The sequence below is a fragment of the Rhineura floridana genome, chromosome 4 (genome assembly GCF_030035675.1).
Source record: "Rhineura floridana isolate rRhiFlo1 chromosome 4, rRhiFlo1.hap2, whole genome shotgun sequence".
Taxonomy (NCBI): Eukaryota; Metazoa; Chordata; class Lepidosauria; order Squamata; family Rhineuridae; genus Rhineura; species Rhineura floridana.
In genome coordinates this window covers 147,637,713-147,653,072 of record NC_084483.1, presented here as the reverse complement: position 1 = coordinate 147,653,072, position 15,360 = coordinate 147,637,713, and the positions used below count along the sequence as shown (strand labels likewise).

The following is a 15,360-nucleotide window of genomic DNA, read 5'->3' as shown; positions in this document are numbered from 1 at the left end:
TCTTGGCAGGATGGCAGATAACATTTGGTTCTTGGTTAGAAGTATTTGCTTACTGCTAATGAAATAGTATATAACAGGAACTGAAGTTCTATCATGGGGGAGAAAAGCGATCAAAGAATTTTCAGACACATTCTGAATTGTGCTTAACCTTTTCAGTTACTGAGCAATTAAAATAAATTGTCTATGTTAAATTATTGTCTATGTTAAAATAAACAGCATATCTATTTAGTGAGGTGCTGTGACTGGAGTGTCAACATTGACCTGCAAGACCAGAGTTCTTGCTCAGTTAGTTAGGAATTCAACAGGCTAATCTATTTTTTCCACAATAATCTCCCATCTTTAACAAATGGGGATAACTGCCTACTTTATACCACTCTTGTGTTGTCAGACAAATATGATAAAACAGTGAAAAGATGAATTGGGAAAACTACTTTTAACATTTGGTGGTCCAGGAGAGGGCATTCTCTGTGGTGGCCCCTAAATTGTGGAACTCTCCTCACCAAGGGAGTTCCTCAACTGGCAACTTCATTGTACACTTTAAGGCGAACGCTGAAGACACACCTCTTTACCCTGGCCTTTGACATCTGAGATGTGTATTTTTAGGACCCACCCTATTTTGTGATTTTAGGTTGTTTTTAATTTTTTTTAATGCTGTATTTTAGAATTTTTGTAACCCGCCCTGGGACCTTTGCATGAAGGGCAGGTAATAAATGTTAATCAGTTACATTATCTCCCACTTCTGTAGAATGCTCTTTGGTCTTCATTTCCCTTCACATTCACAGCCTGACCAATGATCCTTCAACAGTGAGTTTTTTATCCTGATTATGTGACAGCAACTTTAATGGTTCACAGGTGGAGGCCAATGGTAAGGTAACTGTATCCTTGACAGGGCAATTTCTTTCATCTGTGTAAAGTGGGAGCTTCCACATCACAGTGGTTGAATACTTAGGAAAGCAATGTGTTTCAGTTTTTTATGTTTCTTACAAACATTTCCCAACATAAAACCAATGTCACCTTACAATAATTGGTTTTGAGTTTCAGTGTTTCAAAATAAAATATCATACAGAACGAAATTACAATGTACCTTCTAATTCAGTAATATGAGAGCATTGGTCAGGGGTCTAATTACTTTTGCAAGGCACTGTATATGAAGCCCTTGGGAGTGGTCATCAGGAGATTTGGGGTGAGGTGTCAGCAGTACGCTGATGATACCCAGACCTATTTCTCTGTAACATCTAAATCAGAGAGGCTGCTCAAGCCCTGAACCGGTGTCTCCACTCAGTGATGGACTAGATGAGGACAAATAAACTGAGTTTAATCCTAGCAACACAGAGGCGCTGTGGGTTGGTGGTTCCCAAGTTCGGATAATTGGTCTGGATTCATCTTTGTCACTAGAGGCCCAGTTGACCTCAGTGGCTAGGAGTGCCTTTTATCAGTTTTGGGTGGTAGCTGCGGCTGTTTCTGGACTAGGATAGCCTGACCGCTATTATCCATGCACTGGTAACCTCCAGGCTGGATTACTGTCTCTATGTAGGGCTACTCTTGAAGTTGGTCTGGAAGCTGCAGCTAGTGCAAAATGCAGCAACGAGACTGCTCACTAGGGCAGGGTATCGCCAACATGTCACCCCGCTGCTGAAAGAATTGCACTGGCTGCCCATTAGCTACTAGACCGAGTTCAAGATTCTGGTGGTGTACAAAGCCCTATACAGCTTGGTATCAGGACACCTGAAAGATCATCTTACCCCTTATATACCCATCCGATCACTGTGCTCTGCAGATGAGGGCCTCCTGCAGATACCATCTTATCAGGAGTTCCGTTCCGCACAACATAGGAAGCAGACCTTTAGTGTGGTGGCACCTACCCTTTCGAATTCCCTCCCCTTAAATATTGGACAGGCACCATCTCTGTTATCTTTTTGGTGCCTGCTGAAGACCTTTTTCTTTCAACAAGCCAAGTGTTGGAATTGCTTTTTAGGGTGTTTTTAATGCTTTTTTAAAAATATGTTTTTTAAAGATGTTTTGTTTTAGTATATTTTAAAGTCTGTTTTTAAGAAGTTTTAGAGTGTTTGCTGCCCTGGGATCCTATTGGGAGGAAGGGTGGGATATTAATTAATTAAAGAAAGGATGATTTAGGATCTTCTGTAATCCTAGATACAGAAGTTGCTATTCAGAATTATGGGAGATCCTACAGTGAACAACTATAGGGCTGCAGTAATTCAAGCATTCACTTCAATGCACTGTGAAGAGCCCCAGAGAAAGGGAGGCAGTGAAGAAAAACAATAACTTGAGGCCTACTCCAGTCTTACCATGTTTAGTGATAGGGGTGAGATGCGGTGAAAATAGCAGCCAAATGACCCCCTAGACGTTGTAGAGTACAAGTTCTATCAGCCTCAGCAAGGTCAATGGCCAGGGATGATGGAAGGCACAAGGCAGGGAAAGGCTATCCTAGAGTCTAAACCTTTAAATGTCCCATCAAGCACACAGTTAAAACCTTCATCTATATTTTAAAATAATCTGCTCAGAATCTAGGTCTTTCTAATATAAATTTGCCATACAGAAAACATATAAAACACTGATTATTTTCCGAGGCACCTATAACATGCTTCTGGTTTGTCTCTTCTGCACTGTAATATCCTTCTGCTGACAACAAAGGGAAGCCAAATGCATGGTGTGGAGCCATGGACTGTGCCAGGATGAATAGGATCAAACCACACTGTTTTAACGTGCAGTATTACAAAAAGGAGGAACTTGTTTCATTTTCAATTGTTCGTATGCTGAGAAAAAAAGTTCTGTTATTCAAGTGCAAATGTTAAAAATTAATTTAAGAAGCAATTATGCTTTGGCAGAAACTTAATCAGTTTGTAGGCAGAGGAGGGTCCTCTTAATAGCCGACAAAAATCCTATCACTGCAGAGTTTGCCTGCCAAATTGTTTAAAATGAGAATTAAAGGAGAATAGCATTGCCCCAGGATATTACCCCTGCAAAGAATAGACACAGGTGCATAAAGGTAATGTTCTCAGATAGGAGTCAATTAAAAACAGCGATGAAATTGGTCTGAACAGCTCTAACTAGCAGGAACTAAGCTATGACTCAGGACAAAGCTACAATTTTGGCAGAAAGATGCCCTGCATCTTGTTTTGCCTTCTTACTGATAATGTTTAGAGGTAGAAAAGGGGATGTCATTATGCTGCCAAGTAGCAACTGTGGAGCAGTGACTGAGAAACACTCAATGTGATGTCACATCACACAATCTGAATCAATAGACGAGTGGTTCTTAACCTTTTTGGGGTCTCAGACCCTTTTGAGAATCTGATTAAAGCTATGGATTCCCATAAATAAATGCAATTTATTTTATTGCATTGGTCCATGGACTACAGGTTAAGAACCCCTGCACCAGACGGTAGAGAGGAGAAGAGGATAGGGCTATTATTTTTGGCACCAGCCGTATATCCACCTTAATGTCTACTTGCAGTCTAAGCCGCATTTTAAAAAAAAATCAGGCCAAAGAAAATATGACCTCACAGAAAGAGAAAAAGAATCCCAAAATGCTGTGAGAAAACGTATTTCTTTGGGAAGCCCAATGCATTTCGGCCTCTAATATATTGGACCTTCTTCAGAGGCTATAAAGAAGACAGTACACTACATTAATACATAAAAATGGACAATTATAAACCACAACAGAAAATACAGCATTAAAATACAAGTATTTCACACAGCACTAACCAATCATTATAAAATATTTTGTAAATACTTACATAAAATTGGAGATCTCTAATAGCAAAAATGCTTAAATTTTTAATGACAATTAAAAGAGGAAAACTGAATATATTGCAAAGCCTTCTATTTCAGCTCCTCCTCCTCCTGACTGCCCAATTGTTTCAGGCTACAATTCTATTTTGGAGCCTCTCTCATTGTTTGTAGATCATTTTTTGAAACCTTTCATACCTTCTATTCCATCCTATATATGGGTCTCAACAGATTTTATGAACAAATTGCAATCTATCCAAGCTGAACCTTATGACATCTTGGTTACAATGGATGTGAGGTCCCTTTATGCCAACATACTCCAGAAGTAGGCCATAGATATCTTAAACCATACATTAAACAGGAGAATGGATGAACACACTCCTACTCATTTCCTTAGTGCACTGGCCAAAATAGCTATGTGCAGGAATTATTTTAAATTGATAATTCACTCCACTGGCAAATCAAAGGGGTAGCCATGGGATGTCCCATGGTCCTTGAGATGTCCCATGGTCCTTGAGATAGCCAGTCTATATATGGATGCTTTTGAAAGAGATATTATGTCTTCTGATAGGCCTTTTGTAGAATAAGCTTCATGATGGTAGAGATTTATAGATTATGTGTTTGGAGGTGTTCTGCACAACACTTAAGCAGTTTTCTTGAATAAGTAAACTGTTAAGAGTTTACCAACTCAACAGACACAACTGTTCCTCTGAAAGGGATTTCATATATGAATCCAACATATTGAGTAATCAACTGCTTGAGAGGGGATACCCAAGACGTGTTGTGGAGAACAATTTTAGAAAGTGTCCCAGGCAGTACATACTCCTCTTTGCAACAACAAACCAAAACATCTTCTAATCGCCTGAATTGCAATTTAACTTTCAATCATGTAACCAACAGATTCCAGAGCAGCATAAAAAGATACTGGTATATTGTACACCATACTTCTGTTTGTCACAAGAAACCTATGATTTCACTCAAGAGAACCAACCCTGCTGCACTGGGCTCCTTCTTGCCGCACTGGGCTCCTTCTGGAAGGAAGGGCGGGATATAAATTTAATAAACAACAACAACAACAAGGAATATAAGGGACATCCTGATTAAAAGCAAATTTAGAGATCATAAGCCATCTCATTCTAATATCTTATCTGGAACACATGAATCTAAGGAACATCATGCGGTCACTGTGTTTGCTGTAGATTCATGTGCAAGATGACAGAGTTTGAAAATCCTGTCAACTGCAAAATATACATGTTGAAAAGACATTTTGGTCTTACCGTAAAATGGTTTTCTCTGTGCATGTCAAAAGCTGATCCCTGGTCGGGTAGCTAGCTCCACCTAGCGGTTGAAGGCAGAAGAGTGCTAAAGAGTTTTTTTTTTAACAAGGACTTCCTGCTCTGTGCAGCTCCTTATTTCAGTTTTTGATAACAAGCCAACCAACAGGAGGAAAGAACAAAGAGAAATAATAGGAACCATCGACACGAAACAGGAGACAACAGAACTCACACGCTCTCTGCTGTAGGCCTAAGATGAAAGACAGTGATGGCAGCCCAGCTGTCCTAGGGAGTGGCCCTGAGATAAGCTTTTGACATGCACAGAGAAAACCATTTTACGGTAAGACTAAATGTCTCTTCTCCTATGCATGGAAAAGCTGATCTCAGGTGGGGCATACCAAATCTGACGCATGTAGGGTGGGAGCATCGCTGGGCCGATTACATTAGTGATCTGGGAAAACGTGCTGAAGCACTTTCCTCCCAAAAGCTGCCTCTGCTGATGCATATGTGTTAATCTTATAGCATTTAATAAACGTATTAGGTGCGGCCCGTGTAGCTGCTCTACAAATCTCTGTGATAGATGCGTGCTGTGAGAATGCTGCCGATATGGCTGTTGCCCTAGTGGAGTGGGCCACTATCCTGGCTGGCCAGGCTAACTTTAGAGAGGCGTAGGCCAGTGTGATACATGCCTTGATCCACCTAATGAGCGTGGACGAAGACACTTTCTTCCCTAAAGATGCTGGGTGGAAGGAGACAAATAAACTGTCTGACGGAGACGTTTTGTTTTAGAGATATACACTTTCAGGGCTCTCGCATATCCAGTGAATGCCACACTTTCTCTGGGGGGTGAATGGGATTAGGACAAAAAAAAGGAAGTACCAGCTCTTGCTGACAGTGGAAGGTAGACAGTACTTTAGGACGAAAAAAAGGGACAGTACATAGGACTACTCTATCCTTATGAAACACACAGAAATTCTTGTCAACAGACAGAGCATTCAACTCAGACACTCTCTGGGCTGAAGTAATGGCCACAAGGAACAAGACCTCAAAGGATAGGAGACACAGGGAAATTTGACTTAGGGGTTCAAAAGAGGGCTTATGTAGGGCCGTTAACACCTTGTTTAGATCCCAAGTTATGTAACAATGGATTGTAAGAGGTGCCGATGCCGTTGCCCCACATAGAAAACGCCTGAGTAACGGATGAGATCCCAGCGGTTTCTCCGGAGATGTAGACAGAACCACAGAAAGGGTTGAAGCCTGGCGTCTGAGAGTGTTTGGCCTAAGACCCAAGGACAAGCCATCCTGTAGGAAGCAGAGAATGTCATTTATATCTTCTTTCATTGGAATTAAACTCTTCTTTTGTGACCATGTCGAGAAGGCCTTCCATGTAGTCTTATATAGTCTAATTGTGGAAGGGCGTCTTGAGGCCATCATAGTTTCCACCACTTGAGCTGGAATACCTTGTTTTAAGAGGCATCGCCTCTCAGTCTCTAGACATGAAGCGCCAGCCATCCCGGGTCTGGGTGAAGAAACTGTCCCTGTGACAATAGGTCTTCCCTGAGGGGAATTTGCCATGGAGGATCGATTGAGAGATCGACGAGTTCCAGAAATCAGGGTCTCCTTGGCCACCAAGGAGCTATCAGTAGAACTACTGCCCTTTCGGCTTAGATCTTTTGAAGTACCCTGGGAATGATTGGAAGAGGTGGGAAGGCATAGAGTTGTCCTTGGGGCCACTGGGACGCCAGAGCATTTATGCTTTCCGCCTCTGGTGTCACGTATCTGGAGAAAAATCTTTTCACCTGGCGGTTGAGGTGTGTGGCAAATAGGACCACCTTGACTCTGCTGAAGCATTTAACTATTTCCTGAAAGGCCAATGGGTGAAGCTACCATTCTCCCTGATACACCTTCTGTCTGCTGAGCCAATCTGCTTGGCAGTTGTCCTCTCCCTTGAGGTATTCCGCGAGGACTGAGTCCATGCATATTTCCGCCCACTGGAATAAGCAGGGCAACTTCCTTCTGTAGTTGTGGGGAGCGTGTGCCTCCCTGATGATTCAAATGTGATTTGGCCGATACCAGCACCACCCCCAACTGTTTGATCGCCACGAAGTGCCTCAGGGCTAGCTGAACTGCATGAAGCTCCAGAAGATTGATTGGAAGAACTGACTCCTGTGGTGACCAAATCCCTTGTATCATCTAGCCATCCCCAGCCTGTCAGGCTGGGATCTGAGGTGATCAGGGTCCATGGAGGGTCCTGGAACGGCACTCCCCTTAGTAGATTGGGTTTGTGCACCCACCATAGCAGGGAGCGACGGACCACTGGTGAAAGTGCTACTTTCCAGTGACGCCTGGCTGCAATGTCGCTTTGAAAAGGTAGTAGCGCCCACTGGAGTGGTCAAGAGTGGTGATGTGTCCATGGTGTAGTCTGATAGGTTGAGACCATCAACCCCAAGATACCTGCCAGGTACATAAGATCCACCGAAGGCGAAGATAGGAGCTATGTGACAGCTGTAATTATCTTATTTACTCTGTCTTGAGCTAACATTATGAGTTCCTCCTGCGAGTCTATGGTGGCCCCCAAATGTATTATGCGGTGGGCTGGACAAAGCTGGTTCTTGGTTTGGTTGACAAGGAAGCTGTGATCCTTGAGGCATGCTTGGGTGATGTACAGATCTTCCCAACCCTTGTGGAGAGACAGAGACCGAAGCAGAAAGTTGTCCAGGTAAGGAAAGACATGGACCCCCTGCGTCCTGAGGTGTGCCACCAAAGCAACCACGATCTCTGTGAATACTCTGGGGGCAGAAGGCAGACCCAAGGGCATGGCCCTGTACTGAAAGTGATCCTCCCCCATAGCAAACCGGAGGTAACATCTGTGAGGCGGAAAAACAGGGACATGCAGATAGGCCTCCTTGAGATCGATAGATGAGAGGAAGTCTCCCTTTCTCAATGCCTTCTTGATGGACAGTAAAGTTTCCATGCAGAACCTGTGGTATTTTATGAACTGATTTAAGTTCTTCAAATCGAGTACCGCCCTGAAAGATCCGTCTTTTTTCGTGATGGTGAAGAATACTGAGTAGATTCCTGAAAACCTCTCGCCTGTTGAAACGGGCTCTAGCGCCACAATCTGCAGAAGGTGAGCAATTGCTTGAAGAGTCCTTTCCAGCTTGTCTGGAGATGTTGAGAGGGGGGAGGGGATAAACTTGGTTGGAGGGAGGGAGGTGAATTCCAGCCTCAGTCCGCATCTGAGGGTGTGCAGTACCCATTGGTCCAAAGATGTGTCCCTCCAGTGGTGGGCAAAGTGTTGAAGGCATCCTCCCACCTGAGGAACCCTGGCGTCAGAATTGATGCTTATTCCCAAGCCTGTGATCCAAAACCCAATGTATCGGGGAAAGGTTGTTGGCTGTTAGACTGGGTACGTTGCCTATTCCAGAAGGGATGGCTGGTATGGGACTCCTTTGCTCTTCCGAATGCCCTGGGGCCTCGAAAGGACTGTGAGGGCAAATAAGGATGGAAAGGTCTATGGAACAATCTTTTGTCATCTCGTTTTTTGGCAGAAGACATAGCTTTCTTCTTTTCCTTCAACTCCAAGACCCCAGCTAGGGCGTCGTCACCAAATAGTTTGCCACCCACATAGGGCTCAGACGAGAGATTAGAGCGGGCTGCAGTATCGGCCTCCCAATGGCATAACCATAGAGTCCTTCGAGTGAAAACACTCGCTGCTAATGACCTTGCCGAAAACTGCATGGTGTCTATGGATGCTTCTGCCATAAAGGTCACTGCTCTCGAGATTTTCAGAAGAGACTTCCGGATTCGAGCCAGATCCTGCCACGGGCCATCCAATAGGTCCTCTAGCCACAGCAGGGATACTCTAGTGAAGACCGAGGAGGCTGCTGCTGCTCTGATGGACAGCGCACTGGCCTCAGGAATCCTCCTAAGGCCTAGATCCAGGTTGCGCTCTGACAGATCCTTGAGGTGGGCATCCGAGTCTTTCGGGTTCAAGGACAGATTTAGTAAATTGACTATGAGGGCATTGACCAGAGGAACTTTGAGTTGGTCCATGATGTGTTGTCCCAACATATAGTATTTGTTGGCAGTTGCAACTGATTTCTTGAACTGCAGTGGGGCAGCAAATTTGGACTTGATCGCTTTAGGCGACAGTGATGGAAGTTTTAGCACCCTTGACTTGGGTTTCAGGTCTGGACACATAGCCGAAATTCTAGATGCTGAGGGAGCTGGAGGATCTTCTGGATAATTTAGGTTCAGCGCTTCCACTGCCTTGCACAGGAGTGAAAGGAAATGAGCCTCCTGAAAAATCCTATTGGTCACTACTTCCTCTGACTCTGAATCTCCACTCCATTCTTCCTCATTGAGGACAATCAGCTTGTTGTCTGGGTCCACTGTTGCCTCCTCCTAAAGTTGAGGATGCCTGCCCTGTGAGGCGGCATAAGGGTCCGGTGATTTCCTGCTTGGTGGTTGGGGCGCGTTTGTAGAAGAGCGGAGTGTAGTGAGGCCCTGCGCCACTTGCACTCTTGAAGGTGGCGGAGTGGGTACTATGGCTGGTGTGTCCTGTGTGGGGTGTCGAGTCTTAGCCGCTGATGTGGAAAGATCTCAGGCTAGATCCATTAGAAGAGAATCTCTCAGCTGTTCCTTTAATTGTTGTAGCATGTGAACAGTGTGGGTTGTAGACCCCCCCTGAACTTGGAGTTCCTGACGTGAAGAGGGTGAAACAAAGAATGCTTCACCCCTCTTCTCCTGTAATGCTTGGTGAGATGTAGCTGTCTTGAGTAAGCCTTCAAACTCCTCAGAAGACACTGTAGAAAAAATTGCCTCCAGGGTGAGCTGGAACTGGGTGTCTTCCTCCTCAGATAGGGATTCCAGGTCCCTCTGTGATCTCTACATGTTGCTATGAGCCTCCTTTGGTGCAGCCCCCTGTACATCACCAGGCCATTGCCTGTCGTGACTGGTTTCCCTACTTCTCTTAGGCGCCAGTCGTTGTGGAGCCACTCTGCCCACAATAGTACATGCCTCAGCCACCTCGTGCCTGCTTGAAGAGGGGTGGGCTATAGCTACCTCTACCTGGGATTTTAATAGAACTTAAAGGCCCTAGGGCCTGGTTGGATAATGATGGAGGCACGGCTTCCATTGTAGTGTGAGGCTGAAGTGACTTAGGTTTCTTTGGTGGGTGGTCCGATTTGGGTGTTGCCTTCCCCATGGGCGCAAACCATGCTGCAGGTCTTATGGGGGCTAAGGGCTGTGATAATAGCCGGGCTAGTTGCTGACGAGCTGTGCCCCCCCCCCCGAATACACTTACCCTGCGGCTGGAGTGTCCCGCAGGCGAGAAGATGGAGGAGGGGGTGGCAGGCAATTGGCGTCCTGGGGAGCACACTGTAAGAGACGTCCCCGCTCACGCCGTGAGAGGAGGAGACTGGTCGGGTGATTGCCGGTAGGCAGGCACAGACGCACCTGTGAAACGAGGCTGGTGGGGTAGGGAGAGTCCAACGAAGAAGACAGCAGTCTTGCAGCCGAAGCGGTGGGGCGGCTGCTTCATGGTCAGCTCAGTGCCACTGCGAAGTCTCGGGGGGGGGGAACGTAAAATGACAAACCCCTTTTTTTGTTTTAAACAAGACACACGTAGGAAACAGTAAACAAAGGAAAAAGTACAGACACACAATAGGAAAAAAACACAAACTATACAGGCCTGAATGCAGAGAGGAGCAAGATCAACTGTTCTTGGTGGAAGGTAGAACAGAAACTGAAATAAGGAGCTGCGGAAACCAGGAAGTCCTTGTTAAAAAAAAAAACTTTTTAGCACTCTTCTGCCTTCAACCGCTAGGTGGAACTAGCTACTGACCTGAGATCAGCTTTTCCATGCACAGGGGAAACACTTTTCCACCTGTAACACTGCTTGTGTAATTTATGCAACTCAATCAGCTGTCAGAAGCTCTATGTGAGAAAAACTTCTACAAATATTTAAAACTGCATAGGTGAACTTCTCAGCAATATTGAAAATAATAGATTGGGGTGTCGTTTGGTTGCGCATTTCGTAGAATGTAATCATTCTTCTCAGTCAAGAAATCAAAAGAAGGTTAGGACTGGGGATGTTAGCCACAGACCTCGATTTACAAGATCTAAACAGGGTGGTTCATGATAGATGCTCTTGGAGGTCACTGATTCATAGGGTTGCCATAAGTCATAATTGACTTGAAGGCACATAACAACAAAGTCATTTTTCTGATTTCAGGTTTTAGGTCTAAGAAAAAATATGGAAAATTATAAAATTCTGCTAAGGAAAGAGATGGCATGGATACTAGAATTAAAAACTCTGATCCCTAGTGGGCTTAATGGGGAACTGGAATTTCTTCCCCTTTTGTAGTTTAAAAATTTCAGACGATCCCTTCTTTACTCTTTGTTTATGGTCACATGCTATCCCGTGATGGCAAATAAGGAATACCTGAAATTGTAGGCTTTATATACATCTGTATGCATTCAACTTTCCTTTTAGTTGTCATTAAGAATTTAAGCATTTTTGCTATTAGAGATCTCTACAGACAATTTTATGTAAGCATTTACAAAATATTTTCTGATTAGTCAGTGATGGTAACAAAATCAGAATCGTTTATATGTTTAAAACTGTTTTGAAATGGTATTGGTGTAGGAAAGTGTTAATAGAATGTTACTAGGTGCAGATGATGTATGGTTGATGGGTGGAAAGGGGTGTGTGAGTGAGAATTCTGAGTAGAGTTTTGAAGAGAAAAACCGTTGGGGTTTGACAGTTAGAGTTAGGATTAGGGGTCAAGAAGAGAACATCTAGTTGGAAGGGCAGGGGTTTTGGAGAAGGATTTCATTGGGATTAGTGAGGTAGGATAGGTAGATAGGATAAGGACAATAACAACTTATTCATTTACTATCTCATTTAACATTGTATATAATAAAGTTTGTTTGGTCAAAGGTGCTACTAAACCAAGGTCCTATTCTAGACCTATACTTATACCAATTTTACAGACAGATTATGCCAATGGTCACATTTTCAAAAAAAGGTGTTAGGGCTGAAGCTTGGGGTTCAGAGGGCATATCTGACCCATGCCGAGGCGGTCGTCCTGGGGATTTCCTGATCCAGGCATTTAGGAATCAGGAAGTGGTAATCCCAGAGACCCAGGAATGTCACAGTGATGTATGAAATACTTGTATTTTCATGCTGTATTTTCTGTTGTGATTTATAATTGTCTATTTTAATGTATTAAATTGTCTTCTTTACAGTCCCTAACAAAGGCCCAATATATTAAAGGGCAAAACACATCAGGCTTCCCCAAGAAATGAATTTTCTCTGCATTTTGGGATTTCCCCCTTCTTTGCGGTTCTTTGGATGCTGACCATTTTTTGTTTCCAAAGATAATACCTAGATATATGGCCCATACCTAATTCTAATAATGCAACAACACCCTTTCAATCTTACGAAACACTTCCATGTTAGAAGATGACATACATAAAAAGATGACAGCTAATAATAAGTACGACATATCACAAACGAAGCATAAAAGTCAAAGAATATAAAAACTGACAAAATATAATGATACAGAGTGATTGAAAAAGCCCTCCTTTCACATCCTTCTCTCCCCTTTTCAGTTCTTACCTATACAATAAGGACAACACTGTCCCTTTCTCAAAACAGGTCTGTCACAAGATACTGGTGGGCAAGACTCAGAGTAGCAGCTGATTTCACCATCCATGCAAATACAGCTAGTACAAACATTGGGTTTCCAGGATTCAGCAGTCAGGAAAATATCACCATCATAATTTTTGCAGTAACTGGGCATGCTCTCATTGCTTGACAAGGAAGGCTGAACAGGCTCATCTAGAAATATAAGCAAGCAAGCAAGCAAACAATTATAGGAGATGGCAGGGAATTTGCTGTGGGATGTTCATTACAGTTTTGTAGAACTGTGGGTTGGATTTATGGAGAATCTAGGAACTGATTCATATGTTTATAGAAAAATCTAGGAACCGACTTTGGTGAGTAATTTAACTCTCACAGGTGTAATATTATCCATAATATAATCTTTATTTAAAGACTTATCTGCATAGGGTTTTTTTAAATACAAAGTGCATATAGGCCATGAAGGATTTCTGAACTTTGGCAACTTTGGCCATCGCATGATTCCCCAGTTTCAACAGCAATATATACTTGAATTTGGAAAAAGGCGCCCCAGCTTTGAGACAGGGCTCTGAGAAAGAACAGCCAGTTGTTAATTTAGGTATGCTCATTAGGAAGATGGCCCAACAAATCTTTCCTGAATACAAAGGCTGAGATGCTTTGAGGATTTGTTTTATCAACAGTTGTGGGCCTCACCATGTAGCTCTCAAGGAGAAAATCAGTTCACCTGCCTTTGTCTGTGAGTGTTCATAATGATAGGCGGAGCACTGCAGCCCCCACCTTCTTTGGCTGCAACCAGAGCCTGCACCTACATTTTAAACAGTTTCCAGTTTTATTTTATGTAAGAAGACACTTGGAAATATATATTTAAATAGTTCTTTGATATGTCCCTGCAATAGAAAAGTATTGCTGGTACTACTGAATGACTGAGAGAATGTACAATCTGGCCCTACATTCTGGCCCTCTGTCCTCTTGAGCAAGTTCCCCCTTCACTATGATTAAGGTAAATAAACTAGCCTTAACTGGGGGTAATAAAATTAATAAGGATTCCCCCTTAGCTAGGAGTGGGGAACCTCAGGCTCAAGGACTGAATGTGACCCTCTAGGCTTTTTTATCTGGCCTTTGGGATTTTCCTCACGCCACACTCCCTCTCTGGCCTGGCTCACAGCCTCCTTGACTCCTTTGATCTCACTGAAACGTGTCCTTGAACTGTGATTATGCTTCTGGTTTGTCTGTGTAGATGAACAAACCTCGATGGTTGAAAAAACCTTGGCTACGGCTCATGGTTAGTGAGCAGACAGCTTAACTATGAGTCCTGGTTCAGATGGCATGTTAAGCCAAACCTTGGCTTAGATCAGCACAGTGCAGCCGTAAAAAAGATTGGGGAGGAGCAAAGCTGCTGCAAGCTCCTCTCTGGGAACCCGTATACCTGCAGTCTCACTAAGTCATTGTTTGGTTTACTGTGTTGTGTGACCCAGCTTAATAACAAACTATAATTAACTGTGGCTTCCTGGTCCCCCCCCCTCCATGCAAAAGAAAGAAGGAAAGTGCAGTGTGTCTGTGTGCAGGTACAGCAGGCTCATTCACAATCTGAGTTTTTTTTTTAAGAGGACTAAAGTCTGAAGCTAACTTTTGTTGTATTGTTGTGATTGAACTAATGGTGTTTTTTTTTTTTAAATAACACACTCTCACACACACCATTGTAAAATGGCTGCAAATAGTTTCTGTGAAGGAATAATTGGAAAGCTAGAGGGATTCATTTTAGCAGCTGTGGATGGGCAATTGTCTTCAGGTGAGAGAAACATCACTTGCTGATACAGGAAAGTTTCCTAGGAATTCTCCAGGACTGCAAATTATTAAGTGAAAGAAGAATGTCCTACAGTTACAACTACTGATGCAGTCTCCTATGGGGACTATAGTCATCTCACAGATGTAAGTATTCAGAATATGTAAATTACAGGTATGAAATTATCATTGTATATGTACAAGAAAAAAGCAAGGGGAAACAAAGCAAAGGGCTTACTCAGAGTGACAATGAAACAGAAGAAAGCAAAGATGTTGTCCCCATATATACAAAGCCCATACATACACAATATATATAAACCCATATATACACACATATATACATTGTCCCCACATATACAAAGCGAATTCAAACCACAATAACTGATAGAATACATTTTTTTAAAAAAAGCTTATAAAAACAAAATTACAAAATTCACCAATTAGAAGTCCAGTACTGATACTATTTACAACTCTTATCTAGGAAAGCACATTTAAATACCTATTTTGATGGGAGAGCTATAAATAGTGGCCTATATTTTCATTATTTATTTATTTAATTTATTATTTGATTTATATCCCACCCTTCCTCCCAGCAGGAGCCCATATCTACTGAAGTTATGCAAGGACTTCTGCTTGTGCATGGAACTTACCCTCCCCCCCCTGTGTACCCTCAACCATCCGGATCAGATTAGGAAGGGGGGACACAGGGGATGCATGAGGAGAGGGAGGGGAAGTTCTGCTGTGCAAACAGAAGTCCTTGTGTGAATGGGAAGACTTCTTTGGATGTCTTTCTGTGAATGGGGCCAGACTTTCAAATGGTGAATTGTGCAAAAATACTACTCAAAAGAATTCAGTGCATGAGAAAATAGGCTCTAGAACAATCTATAGCAAAGGTCCCATATCCCA

General features: G+C 43.2%; 1 protein-coding gene across 4 annotated transcripts in view; it reads right to left on the bottom strand.

The window, feature by feature from the left end:
* The window catches only part of CRIM1 (cysteine rich transmembrane BMP regulator 1), a 269,320-nt gene that overhangs the window by 10,629 nt on the left and 243,331 nt on the right, over nt 1–15,360 (bottom strand). For all 4 annotated transcript variants that reach the window (XM_061624693.1, XM_061624691.1, XM_061624692.1 and 1 more), the window contains one exon: nt 12,649–12,870. In XM_061624693.1, coding sequence (XP_061480677.1) covers nt 12,649–12,870 — 222 coding nt within the window. The remainder of the gene's footprint in view (nt 1–12,648; nt 12,871–15,360) is intronic.